Here is a 12812-nt window from a genome sequence, read left to right as displayed (position 1 = left end):
TGGAGGAGATGAGCCACCGCAACAAGATGAAACCGAACGAGGAGTCCTGGACGTGGGTGATGAAGGAGTGCGTGAAGAGCGGGCAGTTCCGCCTCGGCTATTGCATCCAGAAGGTGATGGAGGCGGAGTTCAAGTCGTGCCCTGCCGACCTCGTGAAGCAGAACGATGCGAACGCGGAAAAGGCCAAGACGGAGGGTGAGGAGCACCCCGGCCACCTCTCAAAGCAGGTCGGCCTCTTCGACGTGAAGATTGAGTAGGGAAGGGTAGTCTAATGTGTTTGTGTCTGTTGAATGCGTGTGAGACGAACGGTGTTAAAATAGGTAGGAGTTATTCTCGGGTTATTAGCGTTTGGTTGAATGAGATGTTTGGCGAGAAAATGGGTACATCTCTGTACGTGTGTGTGTGTGTAAGTAGGTGGGAGATGTGTGGGAGGAATGAATGCATTTCAACTGGCGAGGCACTGACGTGAAATTGTGCGTGGGTTCATTGTGGGCCGTTGCCTGTTATCCATTCCCTTTTTGTTTTGTTTTGTTTTCATTTTTCTAATATTATTGTTTTTCCGCCTGTCTCTCTGTCCCTGTCTCTATCAAGTGGTTGAGGGTGCAGGGAAGGGCACAGCAGCACGCCGTGTGCGTCACACTTGCCCGCAGCAGCGAAACCAACAACCGCAGCAATACATTGCCGGATGCAGCGTCAACTCTGGCTCTTTGCGCCGCCGCACCCGCCCAGCTCTGCCCGTATTCGGCTCTTGACGTACCCCATGGCGTTTGCGCAGCCACAGGCCACGGTGCCTCTTCTGCACACTGGTGCAGGCAAGACAGATGGTGAGAAGGGCGCAGCATCAGCGTCGACGAGCCTTCACGTGCGGATGCGGGACACGACGAGGGAGTTTCACTCTCCTCATGCGGATGGAAGCGGTGTTGTTAACCCGCGTCGTTGGGTGCGTGACCCGGACGAGCTTTGTGTGGCGTCTATGCGTCGAAGCAAAAACATGAATAAGATTAACACGTACGTGGCAACGTACAAGTTTGACGACCCGCAGTGGGCCCCGTTGCTTCTGCCGCAGGTAACGTTTCGCCCACGACAACACCGGGCGCAGGAACAACAACACAGGACGCATGCGGGGGTTGAGGCTACTGACGCTGCCGCTTTCGCACCACCCAATGCGCCACCGCCGTCGTCCGAAGGCCCATCCGCGTCGTTGCACGGCAACAGTGACGGAGGCTGCCGTGTCACAATCGACCACAACAAACTGCTTACACTGGAGTGTATGTCGCGGCATGTCAACTTTTCCCTGCGGCACATTGTACAAAAGGGTCATGGTGTTTACCTCCTGCATCATGCCCAGCACAGCCTGCTTCGGCCGAAGGGAATTGTTGAACAGTCCTTTGTGTCGTGTGCGTTTGGTATCCGCGGCGAGCGGCTGCGCACGGATATTGTGCACGTTGGCCCGCTTGATGCCATGGACGTACTCGACCTAGAGGAGGGTCCACATGGGCATATACGGGGCGTCTTTAACTTTCAGAAACCAGATATCCCACGTGGTGTGATCGCCGTCTCACAGGTGGAGGGCTACGGCACATGGTTTCAGCGGAAACCGATGCTTTGGCAGCGTTCACGCCGCATCGGGGCCCTGCAAAGTCAACTCGGGGCTTTCACGTATGACCTCGTCCCACCACAGGAAGTGGGCAAGCAGCGTGAGTGCGAAGTCTCTCTGCTGGCGTCACACATGCGTTTCTTTGGCAATGGCACGAGTGGTTCGGAGGCCGTAGGCATCATTGCCTCCTCGCAGGTGGCGCAGCAGGATCGACTTTACTTGGGTCAGTTTGAGGCCCCTGCCATGACGGCGCTTGATGCGGTGCATCAGCTGGCGCATGCCTCCGCCCTGCGCTGCCGTCTCGTGAGGCCGCTGCGAAGTCACACAGAAGGGGCTGCCAGCGAGCGTCCTGGCACCGAAGAAGAAGAGGAGGATGATGAGGAACTTGAGAAGTTAGTGCCCCTGAGTTGGGCCACGCGCACACCGCCGCCGTATGTCCCGCTTGAAGCGGACCTGCCGTTTAAGCTGCAGATGTCGAAGCCAGCCGTGTTTGGCGGCGAGGAACAGCTGGAACAGCAGCACGGTGTGTACCCGACAGGCGGGACCGTTGGCTCTCCATTCGTCCGCGGGGCCCCGATCATGCTGTTTGAGTACAACCTGCACCAGGGTGTGGACCACTACGTCTTCGACGACGCCCCGAGTGCGCGGCCAATGAAGTGGTGGTCGCAGAAGAGTAACCTGCCGTACAGCGGGTACATGTATTTTGCGCGCAGCGGGGTGATTGATCAGCTGTCTCCCTCGGAGGATATTACTAACCCGCTCGAACCGGCAGCGCAACGCAAACCCCTTCACACGCTTGTCCCACCAACGAAGAAGGTGCAGCACCGCCTGAGGCAGTACAAGCAACGACTTCGGGAGGAGACGCAGCGGGAAAAGGCGACACGAGCAGCACCCGCACGCTCGGCCGCCGCTGCCGCTGCCAAGGACGACGGCGCAGGCGGCGGGGACGGGGGGTGAAAGAAAAAAACGAGAGAAAGAGGAGGAGAGAGAAGGGGGGAAAGAAAGAAAGTGGGAGGACACAAAGGGAGGCGGCGACTGCCAAAAAGGAAAAAGGTGTCCTGCCGTAAAATCAACACCGAGGAGAATATTAACGCAACGAAGAGTGATGGGGAGACGCAGACGAGCAAAAAAAAAGGAGGGGGACGAAACAAAGTGGCGCATTTTCTTCGCCCAGGCGGGGCGACGCCTGTACGCGTGCGATGCCGGTCGCTGTGTTCTTGCATTCTGCCGTTCACCTTTTGTTTTCTCTTCTTTTTGCCTTTGTTTCCGCAGGTGGCGGTGGTTTTTGCGTGTGTCTGTGTATCTCCTCAAATGCGTGACCCGAAGGACTTTTGCCAGGTCACTAAAAAATTCCCTCCACCGGAGGAGGGTGAACGGTGCTGCAAGTTTCTACTTGATCCCTTGCATGATGAGGTGGAGAGGGAGCACCGCATGCTGGAACTCGTCCCTGGCCGCATGCAGCTTGTGGATGGCGTGAATCACAACTTCATCGTTGGCGGCGTTGAGGAGCACAGCCTGGAGGGACGCGCCTATCCCTACCACAGGGTCAGCCTGGGTCGCACAGAGCGGACACGCATGGCGGTGCCCCCCGGCGTTGAGCCACGGACGGAGTTTGTGGCTCTTGGTCGGCGAGGCCTGGTTGGGTACAACAGTAAACGCCCGGTGGTTGTATACGTTCCCGAAGATGCCAAGCTGCGCTACCGCATCTGGGAGGGCGGCGAGGAGTGCGTTGCGACTGAGCTCTAAACCAACTTGTCGCCTTGTTTTGATGTAAACAATATTTTTTTCTATCTGTAGCTCGTGTGTTTATTTATGCACGTTTCTGTTTGTCGTCGTCGTCCTCGTGACGTTTTACCCATCCCTCTCTCTCTATCCTTCTGCCAAGTAAGGGGGCTTGTGGGAAGAAAACGCAAAAACAAAACAAAAGGGTGTGTGGCCAGTTGCGACTAGTCGTGACCGAAAGTGCACTCCTTTTTGGCCATCGTGTTGGTCTTATTTTGATGCTGTTTATTTGTTCCTCGTTTTGTATTGTAAAAACGTGCCGCGTTGGAAGACGATGATCACAGGTGTTTTTGTTACCTTTTTTTTTTTGTTTGGTTCAGTCCACCTTCCGGGCCCAGCTACTCCAGCGGGGGCGGCTACTGCTACTACTACTACTACTAACGCCCTCCATGCGATGGGGGTGCTGTGAGGCGTGCACACCTGCCGCTTACGCCCACTTTAACCGCGTTGAGTTGGCACACACACACACACACACCACGCACGTCTCCGTCCATTATGAAGGGATGGAGGTTTGCGGCCTTTCTGCAGGGATGTGTCTGCTTTTCCTCTGATGCTGCACATGCCGAAGGAAGTACAATAGTAAGGCACTGCAAAGGGAAAAAAAGGAGGGGAGGGCGTGTTGTGGAGCCGTCGTTGCAGCGTGTTTGTTTGCGTACCGCGCTGGCCGGTGCGCAAATGTACAGTAGAGGGCGGGAGGGGTTGCGCAACCTTGACATGGCGCTGGAAGCGCTGCGCCAAGGTGCTCTCAAGGAGTCACGCGCAACCAGTGTGGAGATGAGGCGTTATATGATTCGCGAGGATGTCCGTCGGCAGAACCAGCAGCCTCAACGCAAACAACAGGAACAACAACAACGGTTGCAAGGAGGGGAAGGGCAGCAAGCGTCGTCTTCCGCACTCTCCGTGAGCGTGCATGGTTCCCCCACAGAGTCGGGGGCTCTGTCGACATCGAGGTCGGTCGGTGCTGGGGGAAATGACAAGACCAGTGGCACGGCCAAGGCGGAAGGCCTTCTTCCAGTGTGGTACGACGGCTATTGCCCGACACCACCGGGGACAGTAGAGCAGGAGCCAAAGAGACGTGCGACTACTGCTGCCTGCAACGAGGCGGAGTGCGGTGCTGCTGGTAGGATAGGAAATGGCGAGGAGATCGACATGGTCGTAGATGTCAGTCAGCGTGTCTCGCAGGCAGAGCGCACCCTGTATCCCGTCCTTCTCGCCGAAGTGGCGGAGTGCGCCACCACGGACGCGAGGAATAACGGGGGGATTGAATTGGGCGTGGGCAGTAGTGAGGTGATTGAGTGGGATGAGCGTGGGGCACCCGTGCGGCTACGGAGTTTGTGGCATCCAGCCAGTCCGAGGGGACTTCTCCCCGTGCCTGGGGTTGCGGATGAAAAGCGGGAGTCTGTGACGGGTGGCGTCGCGCTTTCTGGTCGCACCTCCGCAATGAAGACAGAGACAACGGCGCAGATCCCCGAGTTTGGTACGAAGTTGTCTGTTCATCCCCACGGGTACGCTCGGCAGGGGCATCTGTGGACGTCGACGCCTATTACGGTGAATCCAGCGCAAAAAGGCGTCTCTCCATCTCGTCGCGGGGATTCGCGTGACACAAGGGCCAAGGGCCTTATGAACAACACACGGCAGATGATGCCCAATTCGCGTGACCCAAGCAACGGCACACGCGGTCGCAGCAGGCCGCCGCTCTCTACGGAGGGTACAGCTGTTGCTGAAAGTAGTGCGAGCGCCATCGCCAGGCGAATTCGTCGGGCAGTCGTGAAAGAGTGCATGGCTCTGGTTGAGAGTGATAAAAACGGTGTTCAGAGTGGAAGTTGCTCCCCTCCCTCTTTGGACCTCGGCCTTGGCGGTCGCTGCTCCGTAGTGTACGAGCCGGAAAACGTGGAGTGCCTTGTTGCGCAAGTGGTGCATCCTGTCGCGGCTTTCTTCTGCACCTCCTGTGGGGCCTGTTCAGCGCGGGATGTTGTGACAGGTGACCCAAACACCTGCGCTGCGTGTGGGGAACCCTTCGAGGAGCTCCCCCCGCCCCCCCAGCACGCATGCCTCATGGACACAGTAGTGACGGAAAACAGAAACAGTGCCGCTTCGCAAGCAGCGGGTGTGGCGGTAGGACCCCCGGTGTCAGTGAAGAAGAAATGCGCAGCGACAACGTCGACGATGGCCACCACCACCACCACCACCACCAAAGAAGCAACAAGAGACACCACGAATGCGTGTACCGGCACGACTCCTACGGTGACAAAAGTGGCTGCAGGTACGCAGGCTGGCCCAAGTTGCAGCATGCCCCGTCTCGCCGTGACTGCCGTACAGGGGGTTTATTTTATGCATCTATGGGACCTAGCCACTGCTGCCCGCAACAAGTGAGGCGCCTTGGGACATTTTTCCTTCTTGCATTGAGGCGGTGCTATTATTTACGCCTTGTATCTGTGTACTTGGACTGGGGGAGGGCCAACTGATGCATGCGGGGATTGTTGCATTTTTTTTTATTATATTTTTTTTTGTCGTACTCCATTTACTGCGTGTGTTTTTTTCTCGATATTGCCATCATTTTGCTGCCATCCGTGGCGTATTTAGGTTTTCCGTCTGTTTTGTGTGTGTGTTGGCCCTGTTGTCATCGTCCAGGCTGAAGATGGCACTGCAACGAGGGGCAAGACGCAAGGGGGGGGGGGGGAGCATGTTACAGGGCTCGCTTTGTCACTTTCTCTCTATTTCTCTGTGAATGCATGTGAAAGCTAGTAGCGAGAGGGATCCGCGAACAGTCACAAATGTTCCAGTATGTTGTGCAGCAGATCCTATGGATCATCAGCGTAGCGGCACAGCTACTCGCAGCAATGGGTCTGGGCGTCAAGTGGATGTTCATGGCCATTCGTCTAGTCGCCTTTGCAGTGCTCGACATTGGTTACTTCCTTCCAAACGTGGTTCGGCACTTCACGTCGCCGAATGTCATCCGCCGTGTCTCGTACCGCTCCTCCAAACGAACCAGGCAACGCAACTTGCAGATATTCCTCCAGAAGGTGGCACGCATCCCCCCAGCGAGGTGCGACGAAGAATGCGGCGATACGGCCGCGTCTGGTCGGTGCATGGACCCGGACATGGACGCTGTGGAGCTGCTGGCCTCAACGCTAAACCCCGCCGATGGCCGGTTCACGATGGGGCTGCCGCCGGGATTATCATCGCCAACCTCGCCGTCAGGAGTTGTGGAGGATGAAGGAATGATGTCGAGAGTTGGCTCCTTCAGTGGCACTGTGGAGTTTATTCGAAACTACTACGCCGCCGCCGCCTCCGTCGCGGACGGTGCCTCAGGCGCCGTCGAGCCAGCGGGGGAGCAGAAAAATCCCGACTGGGCGCCGAGCGCAGCTGTGGACCCCACCTTAACAGGAGAGTCGGAGGATGATGAGGACGAGGAGGACAGGAAAAACCTTCACAACCGTGCCACGCTTGATATTTACTTGCCGGTCCCCCTCGACGCACTCTTTCGCATGATGGAGCAGGAGCGAAAGATCTCGTCACGGTCACGACTTCAGCGCAAAAAGTTCCCTATTGTGATCTCCGTTGTGGGCGGTGCGTGGATTGTTGGTTACTCCTTTTGGAACTTTCTTTTGGCGCCTCTTCTTGCCGCACGTGGGTACGTTGTGTTCTGTCCCGACTACCGCAACTTTCCGCAGACAGACATGGAGGGGATGGTGCTTGACATTTCAGATGCAGTGGGGTGGGTGATAAAGAACGCCGAGCGCTACGGAGGGGATGTCAGGGACATCACGCTCATTGGGCAGTCTGCTGGCGCCCACCTCACGATGATGTCGCTGATTTCGCAGGCGCAGGTAAGCGCGCACGCCGTCTTTGGTGGGACACCGCCGAGCAAAAAGGCCTACAATGTCCCCCGGTACAACCCTCGCGACTCCATTCGCCAATACGTTGGACTGAGTGGAATTTATAATATTTGCGGTCTGGTGAAGCACTTTGATCGCCGGGGGCTCTACCGCAGCGTGCTGTACCAAATTGCCGGTGGCCGCTCCCTCCTGCCCCGCTACTCGCCGGCGTTGTACTTTGATGAGCGTCGATGCGGCTGCACAGGGGAGGTGCTCCCCAAAAACATCTTTGATTTTCTCCCCCAACGCATGTACTTTATTCATGGGGATGCGGACTGCAGCGCACCCGTATCGGAGTCGGCAAACCTCGCCTTTATCATGCGCAACGCTCAACGGGCACGCTTGGCCGAGCAGTACACAAACGGTGATCAAGGTCCTGGCAACTGTCAGGCACGACCGGTAGATATTGAGTACATTTTGGTCCCCGGAGCCAACCACACGGATGCCATCATTGAAGAGTGCCTGGCAGCGAAGGGTAGCTACGTCCTCGATTTCTTGTGCTACTACACCACTGCCGAGGAAAGGCGAGACAGACGTTTTATCAACGGCAACGAAAATCACGCTGAAGGGATTGAAAAGGACGAGGATGAGGGGCAAATTGATCCAACGAAGCACCCAGACGGTGTTCTTATCGCACCTGCGCCACACGCCAAGCGGCCACTGCTGATGCGCATCGGCAGCTACGTTTGTCCCTTCTGAGAACGTTTTGTTTTGTTGGCATATTTTTTGTCTTCCTTTTTTTTTTTTTTTTTGTCGTGAAGGAATTTGGAGCAGGAGCATTGAGTTTGTTGTTTTGCGTGGGGGTTGGGCCCGCTCTTGGGATGTGGGGGTGGTAGCGCAAGCAGCACTCAGCAAAGGAAGGGGGAAAAAAAAAATGTGTATGACGTGTGTGCTGTTGTTGTTTTTTTGTGTGTACGATACATGGCATTTGTTTTTTGGGTTGTGACGTCGCCACACCTCTTGCGTGTGGTTGTGTGTTGGGGATAAGGGTGCTGTCAGTTAGGGGATGCAGTCGCACGTTTATATCTACTCAGCGTCTCTTGCTAAGGAGGGAGGGAGAGAGCATACTTCTTCTTGCCGAGTTTCGCACGCAGAGGGCAACACAGTCGACCTTGTCGCCAAAATGACGACGCGCAGGGCAGAGGGAAGAGGCGAGGTTCAGTCGCCAAAAGTAATCAGAATTTGTCCTTCGCAGGGCGCAGGAGCGCACGCACTGCGGTGCCCCTTCTGTGCCAGCCGACAGACCCCCGCTTTTGCGAACCCCAATTTAGAATGTGTGGTTTTACGTGCGTTTCCCATATTTCATTGCGTTTTTTTTTTTGTTTGTTTGTTTGTTTGTTTGTTTGTTGTTTTTCTCTCATGCATCCGTGCAGGACGTCACGCCGGGGAGAAGAGGTGCTGCCTCATATCTTTATTGAGCTGGGACGGTTGCGTCTCTGCCGTGTCATTGCCTTGCTGCTTGCGTGGGCGCATGCGAGATTCCTCTCTCCTCCTCTTTCTCTTACTGGCACTGTGATGAGGGGGAAAGGGTGTGTTGCCCAGCGTTACAGAACGGGGAAGGAGTTAACGCGGCATTGCGTATTTTTCGTTGCTGTCGGCGAAGTCTGCAGGTGATGGATGTGGAAGACGTTATTTCCCGCCATCGGGCTCGTCTCGAGGAGTACCGCAAGTTTCTGGACACTAGTGAGGCAAGTAGCACACAGCCACCCAAAAGCCCCAATGGAGGCGGCAGCGATGCATTGAGGACTGCTACACCGTTGAATGCTGTGGAGGGGGAGGCCTTTTCGCCGCTGCCTGTGCGGCCAGGCAGTGAGGCGCGTGGTGGTGTCTTGTTGTCGCCCTGCATCACCTCCATTTCACCCGTGCTGAAGAAGACGGGATGCGTTGACGGTGGGCGTGACAGGAAACTGCAGCGCGGGGAATCCGCTAATAACGCAGGTGAGGAAAGGCGGCTTCAGTGGCCGCGAGAGCTGAACACTTTTCCTGGAAGTGCAGATCCCATGCCTGAAGGGTGGAAGGCTCAGACGGGTTCTCGTGGCGGAGTGGCGGAGACTCATAGTGGGGCCGCGTTGTGTCGAGCCTTTAGCGGTCCAGCTGTGGCTCTCAGCGGCAAGCACAGAAACATTCATGATTGGCTCACTGAAGAAGAGCGTTTTTTTAATGCCCAAGTGAAGGCCGCCGGTCGGTACTACGTGACAAGACCCGACGCCATGTACGCCAAGTCACAGTTGTGGCTTGAGGGCCGAGAGCGGTCGCTTCAACAGCTGCAGCAGGAGTTTCTGCGTGATAGCCTTGAAGAGTGTTCATTTCAACCGCAGGTGGCAACGTTGCGGAGTCTACCGCGTTGGCGGAGCTCCACGCATGCCGACTCAGACCTTTGCGAGGACCCGAGTGTTGTTGCCCACCTGGAGCGAATGGAGGAGGCACGACAGCTGCGTGCGAAGGCGGAGAGGCGCCTAAAAGGCAGCAATGCGGGGACTTGGACGAACTCCGTCACAGTGCCGAGGCAGTTTGAATTCGCCAAGAAGGTTGCTGTGATTCCGTCACTGCGCAAGCCGCTTCTGAACGTCATTCCACTGTACCATGACAAAAAGTCGAAGGAGGGAGAGGCGTCGCACACTGACAGCAATTGCGCGGGCGCTGTATGTGAGAGTCATGCCCCTGCGACTATGGTGGCCCCATCCCAGCGCGAACCGCGCGATGGAGGACGGGATAAAGAGGAGGAGGAAGAGGAGGCAGTGACTGCGGTGGGGGGAAGTACACCTAATGTGGGGGAAAATGGTGGTGCCACTGTGACGGGTGACACGGCCGTGTCGCAGCTGGAGTTGGTGTCGCTGTTGGAGGCCACCGTTGCGCACCTCAAGGAGGAGCTGGCGAACAAGGAGCAGCTGCTGCAGACTCAGAGAAGGGAGTTGGCGTTGCTGTCACGGGAGCTGGAGGTGGCCAAGGCAACGGTGCGGCGCCTTTCCCTGCAGGACGTTGTGAAAATCGAGGAGAAGAGGTCTACGACACCTGATCTGGCCTTACCTCTGGAGTGCGAGATGAGCGGTGAATCCAATGCGTGAAGGGAAAAGGTAAAGTGGGTGGGTGAGTGGGCGGGCCGCTGCTGCGCGTCATTGCCGCGGTCGTCTTTGTCCTGCAGAGGTGGGGTAGTGGACATGTAAGTGCGTGTGTGGGCACACTTTTTTTGGTAGCGAGATTCGCTTTCTAAGCTTCTTTTTTTTTCCACTCTCTCTCTGTGTGTGTGTGGCTTAAGGGAACTGATGGCTGATGTTCCCGCCCCTTCCCTGTTACTATCGTTTGTGGTTGTGTGTTTGTTTTTGATTTTTATCATTAATGATCCGTCAGTTTGCTTGCTCCCACCATCAGTGTTATCATTGGATGTAGGCCTCTCTCTCTCTCTCTCTGTATATATGTTTGATTCGGTTTGTCTTCAGTGCATGTGTGACCGTGACGGGGGCCACCGGAAAAGCCACCACACGTGCAGCGAAGGATAAAGAGAAAGGGGGCAGTAATCAAACGGGCAAGTGAAGATATTTATTTTCCATTCCCTCGCACCTACACACGCACCCCACGCATGTGCCCAATGCATCTACGCCACTTATGCGGCAGTGTTTTTGTGGTTCGTGTGACATTTTTTTTTTCTGGTTGATGTTTTTCTCTGTTTCTGCTTCCATGATGCGTGTGGGGTAGGGCCACAAGTCCGGAGGTGAAGCAGTGTAGGGAGAAAAGGAAAACGGGGCGCCGCATACGCCAAATATACGCATATTAGTTTTGTTAGTTGGTGTTTGCCCTAGGTTTATAAACTTGGGGCAGGCAATGGGAAAACTGGGGGTATCGCAGATGCTGAGGTCAAGCGTTGTGCTGGCTCTCATGTTGCTTGCCTCCTCCACACTGGCGCTATCGGGTGTCGGAGAACATGTTGGTGCTTTGTTTGTCTACAGGCTGTCAGTAAAAGATGGCAGATTGGTCTCAGAGGAGCGTGTAAATTGTACGTCCCTCCCGGGTGAAGCTGGGTTGGTGAAAGAGAGCCTGTGTTCCACCGGAGTGGGAAGGCTTGTGCGCGGCCTGCTCCTCATTGACCTCCGCGCTCCGCCGGGTATCAGCCACGGTTTTGATGTCGAGTTGCGCGATTTTGCGTCACTGAGTCAATGTGTGCGGAGTTGCACCAACGGAGGCGTAGGTCTCTTGTTTGATCAGAAGGCCATAAATAATAGTGAAACTGGTCCCCCAGCAGTGCTGGGGTTGCATGTGGGTTCACCCTGCTGTGGGGAGGGCTACGCAGTGTTTGTGCTGGATGTCTCCGCACGCAAGATAGCCCAATACGAGGTGTGGTCGCCGAGCCCCCCGGAAAACTTCGTGTTTGATTGCCAAGTCTGGCAAATAAACCAGATGCCTTTTGGAGGTGCCTATATGGGGTTAGGGCTTATTTTTCCTGTGGGGCTGTACTTGTGTGATGTGCCCGTGTCCAACATCGTCAGTGATATCGACGACCGCATTCTCGTGGGGTTGCTGCAGGCGGAGATAAGCGTGACAGAGGCCGTCGAGGGTATTTTTTTCCCTCGTGAAGTGCTCACAGGCATCTCTGGGTGGATCGCCAGCAAACCTAACTCGGAGACGTCGCTGCGCGACGCTGGGGCCTGCTCCTTCCAGAAGCAAATAACAACCCTCACGGAGACGCCGAAGGAACAACTCGTTTGCAAAGTGCCCAACCTGCTCAAGGGTTTATTGCCGGTGTTAAAAATCGTAGTGAAACTCTGTATTGACCACACGCAGACAAAATTTAGTGAGTCTTCCCTTTTTGTGGACCTCAACCAGATGGTCGACCGGGAGGGGCATTTGCGTCTAAACTCTTCCGGCTCCATCAGCGCCGCGCTGAAGGATTCCAACAATGCTGTGGAAATGCCAAAAGTGGTGATTGGGGTGTTGTTCATTCGGGACCTGGTTATTTCCTTCGCACGCAACCCCAGCTTCTCACCACCGACGGCTGGGCTGCCGCTAGTGGAAATGCATGCATCAAACTTCAACTCGGATGGCTTCTTCCCCGGAATGAATGCGTCACGTAAGGAGTCAATAGCGTGTGTCTTGCCGAAGCAATGTGGGAGGGGCGAATACTACTTTCCGAGTATTGACCGTTGCGGCGCCCCACCCGATTGCGGCTCATTCCTTCCCTACCGGTACAACACGGAGACTCTGCGCTGCGAGATCAATATAAAACTGGCTCTGATCATCTTTGCGCTGAGCTCTTTATTTATTCTGACGGATGTGGCGCTGCTGCTGATGCGACGCCACATGGAAAAGCTGCTGAGGACTCTTGCAGAGGAAGAGCTGGCGCAGAAGGTGAAGTGATTGTCATGTGGAGGGTGGATCGGGTCCAAGGTGGATCTTGCCAGTGACACGTCCGTGAAGAGACCCGACCCACGGTTTAGTGTGTCTGCTCCCGCCCTTAGTTTTTTTTTTTTGTAGTTTTTTTTTTTTTTTTTTTCTTCGTTCGTGTGTCTCTCTCTCTCTCTCTCTCTCTCTCTCTCTCTGTGTGTGTGTGTGTGTGTGTGTGT

At 55.6% G+C, this 12812-nt stretch overlaps 7 protein-coding genes across 7 annotated transcripts in view, besides 11 other annotated features; all 7 read left to right on the top strand.

The window, feature by feature from the left end:
* TraAM80_07860 (ribonucleoprotein p18) overlaps positions 1 to 257 on the top strand; it is a gene marked incomplete at both ends in the record, with an annotated part of 741 nt that extends 484 nt beyond the window's left edge. Inside the window, one exon of the mRNA XM_029384633.1 lies at positions 1 to 257. This exon is cut by the window's left edge and continues 484 nt beyond it. Within this exon, the coding sequence (XP_029235542.1) occupies positions 1 to 257 (257 nt within the window).
* Positions 258 to 516: 259 nt separating this feature from the next.
* Positions 517 to 558: a sequence feature (A-rich).
* Positions 559 to 685: 127 nt separating this feature from the next.
* Positions 686 to 2554, top strand: TraAM80_07859 (uncharacterized protein; the record flags this gene model as incomplete). Its single annotated transcript, XM_029384632.1, has 1 exon — positions 686 to 2554. One exon carries the CDS (start codon positions 686 to 688, stop codon positions 2552 to 2554), a length of 1869 nt encoding a protein of 622 aa, XP_029235541.1.
* Positions 2555 to 2908: 354 nt separating this feature from the next.
* TraAM80_07858 (ecotin) lies at positions 2909 to 3343 on the top strand (the record flags this gene model as incomplete). The annotated part of the gene is made up of 1 exon (XM_029384631.1): positions 2909 to 3343. One exon carries the CDS (start codon positions 2909 to 2911, stop codon positions 3341 to 3343), a length of 435 nt encoding a protein of 144 aa, XP_029235540.1.
* A 392-nt stretch (positions 3344 to 3735) lies between these two features.
* Positions 3736 to 3759: a microsatellite.
* A 76-nt stretch (positions 3760 to 3835) lies between these two features.
* Positions 3836 to 3861: a microsatellite.
* A 13-nt stretch (positions 3862 to 3874) lies between these two features.
* On the top strand, positions 3875 to 5752 carry TraAM80_07857 (uncharacterized protein; the record flags this gene model as incomplete). Its single annotated transcript, XM_029384630.1, has 1 exon — positions 3875 to 5752. The coding sequence occupies one exon, from the start codon at positions 3875 to 3877 to the stop codon at positions 5750 to 5752; it is 1878 nt and encodes a 625-aa protein (XP_029235539.1).
* A 112-nt stretch (positions 5753 to 5864) lies between these two features.
* Positions 5865 to 5888: a microsatellite.
* A 265-nt stretch (positions 5889 to 6153) lies between these two features.
* Positions 6154 to 7956, top strand: TraAM80_07856 (putative ecotin; the record flags this gene model as incomplete). The annotated part of the gene is made up of 1 exon (XM_029384629.1): positions 6154 to 7956. One exon carries the CDS (start codon positions 6154 to 6156, stop codon positions 7954 to 7956), a length of 1803 nt encoding a protein of 600 aa, XP_029235538.1.
* A 4-nt stretch (positions 7957 to 7960) lies between these two features.
* Positions 7961 to 8011: a sequence feature (A-rich).
* Positions 7962 to 8009: a sequence feature (GA-rich).
* Positions 8012 to 8575: 564 nt separating the features above from the next.
* Positions 8576 to 8609: a microsatellite.
* Positions 8610 to 8870: 261 nt separating this feature from the next.
* TraAM80_07855 (uncharacterized protein) lies at positions 8871 to 10322 on the top strand (the record flags this gene model as incomplete). The annotated part of the gene is made up of 1 exon (XM_029384628.1): positions 8871 to 10322. The coding sequence occupies one exon, from the start codon at positions 8871 to 8873 to the stop codon at positions 10320 to 10322; it is 1452 nt and encodes a 483-aa protein (XP_029235537.1).
* Positions 10323 to 10646: 324 nt separating this feature from the next.
* Positions 10647 to 10664: a microsatellite.
* Positions 10665 to 11076: 412 nt separating this feature from the next.
* Positions 11077 to 12606, top strand: TraAM80_07854 (uncharacterized protein; the record flags this gene model as incomplete). The annotated part of the gene is made up of 1 exon (XM_029384627.1): positions 11077 to 12606. The coding sequence occupies one exon, from the start codon at positions 11077 to 11079 to the stop codon at positions 12604 to 12606; it is 1530 nt and encodes a 509-aa protein (XP_029235536.1).
* Positions 12607 to 12707: 101 nt separating this feature from the next.
* Positions 12708 to 12745: a microsatellite.
* Positions 12746 to 12755: 10 nt separating this feature from the next.
* Positions 12756 to 12788: a microsatellite.
* Positions 12789 to 12812: a microsatellite.

The sequence above is a fragment of the Trypanosoma rangeli genome, assembly GCF_003719475.1.
Source record: "Trypanosoma rangeli strain AM80 chromosome Unknown Tra_15.4_contig_00350, whole genome shotgun sequence".
Classification (NCBI taxonomy): Eukaryota; Euglenozoa; class Kinetoplastea; order Trypanosomatida; family Trypanosomatidae; genus Trypanosoma; species Trypanosoma rangeli.
Note: the sequence above shows the minus strand (reverse complement) of the source record. Positions and strands in the feature narration are given on the sequence as shown.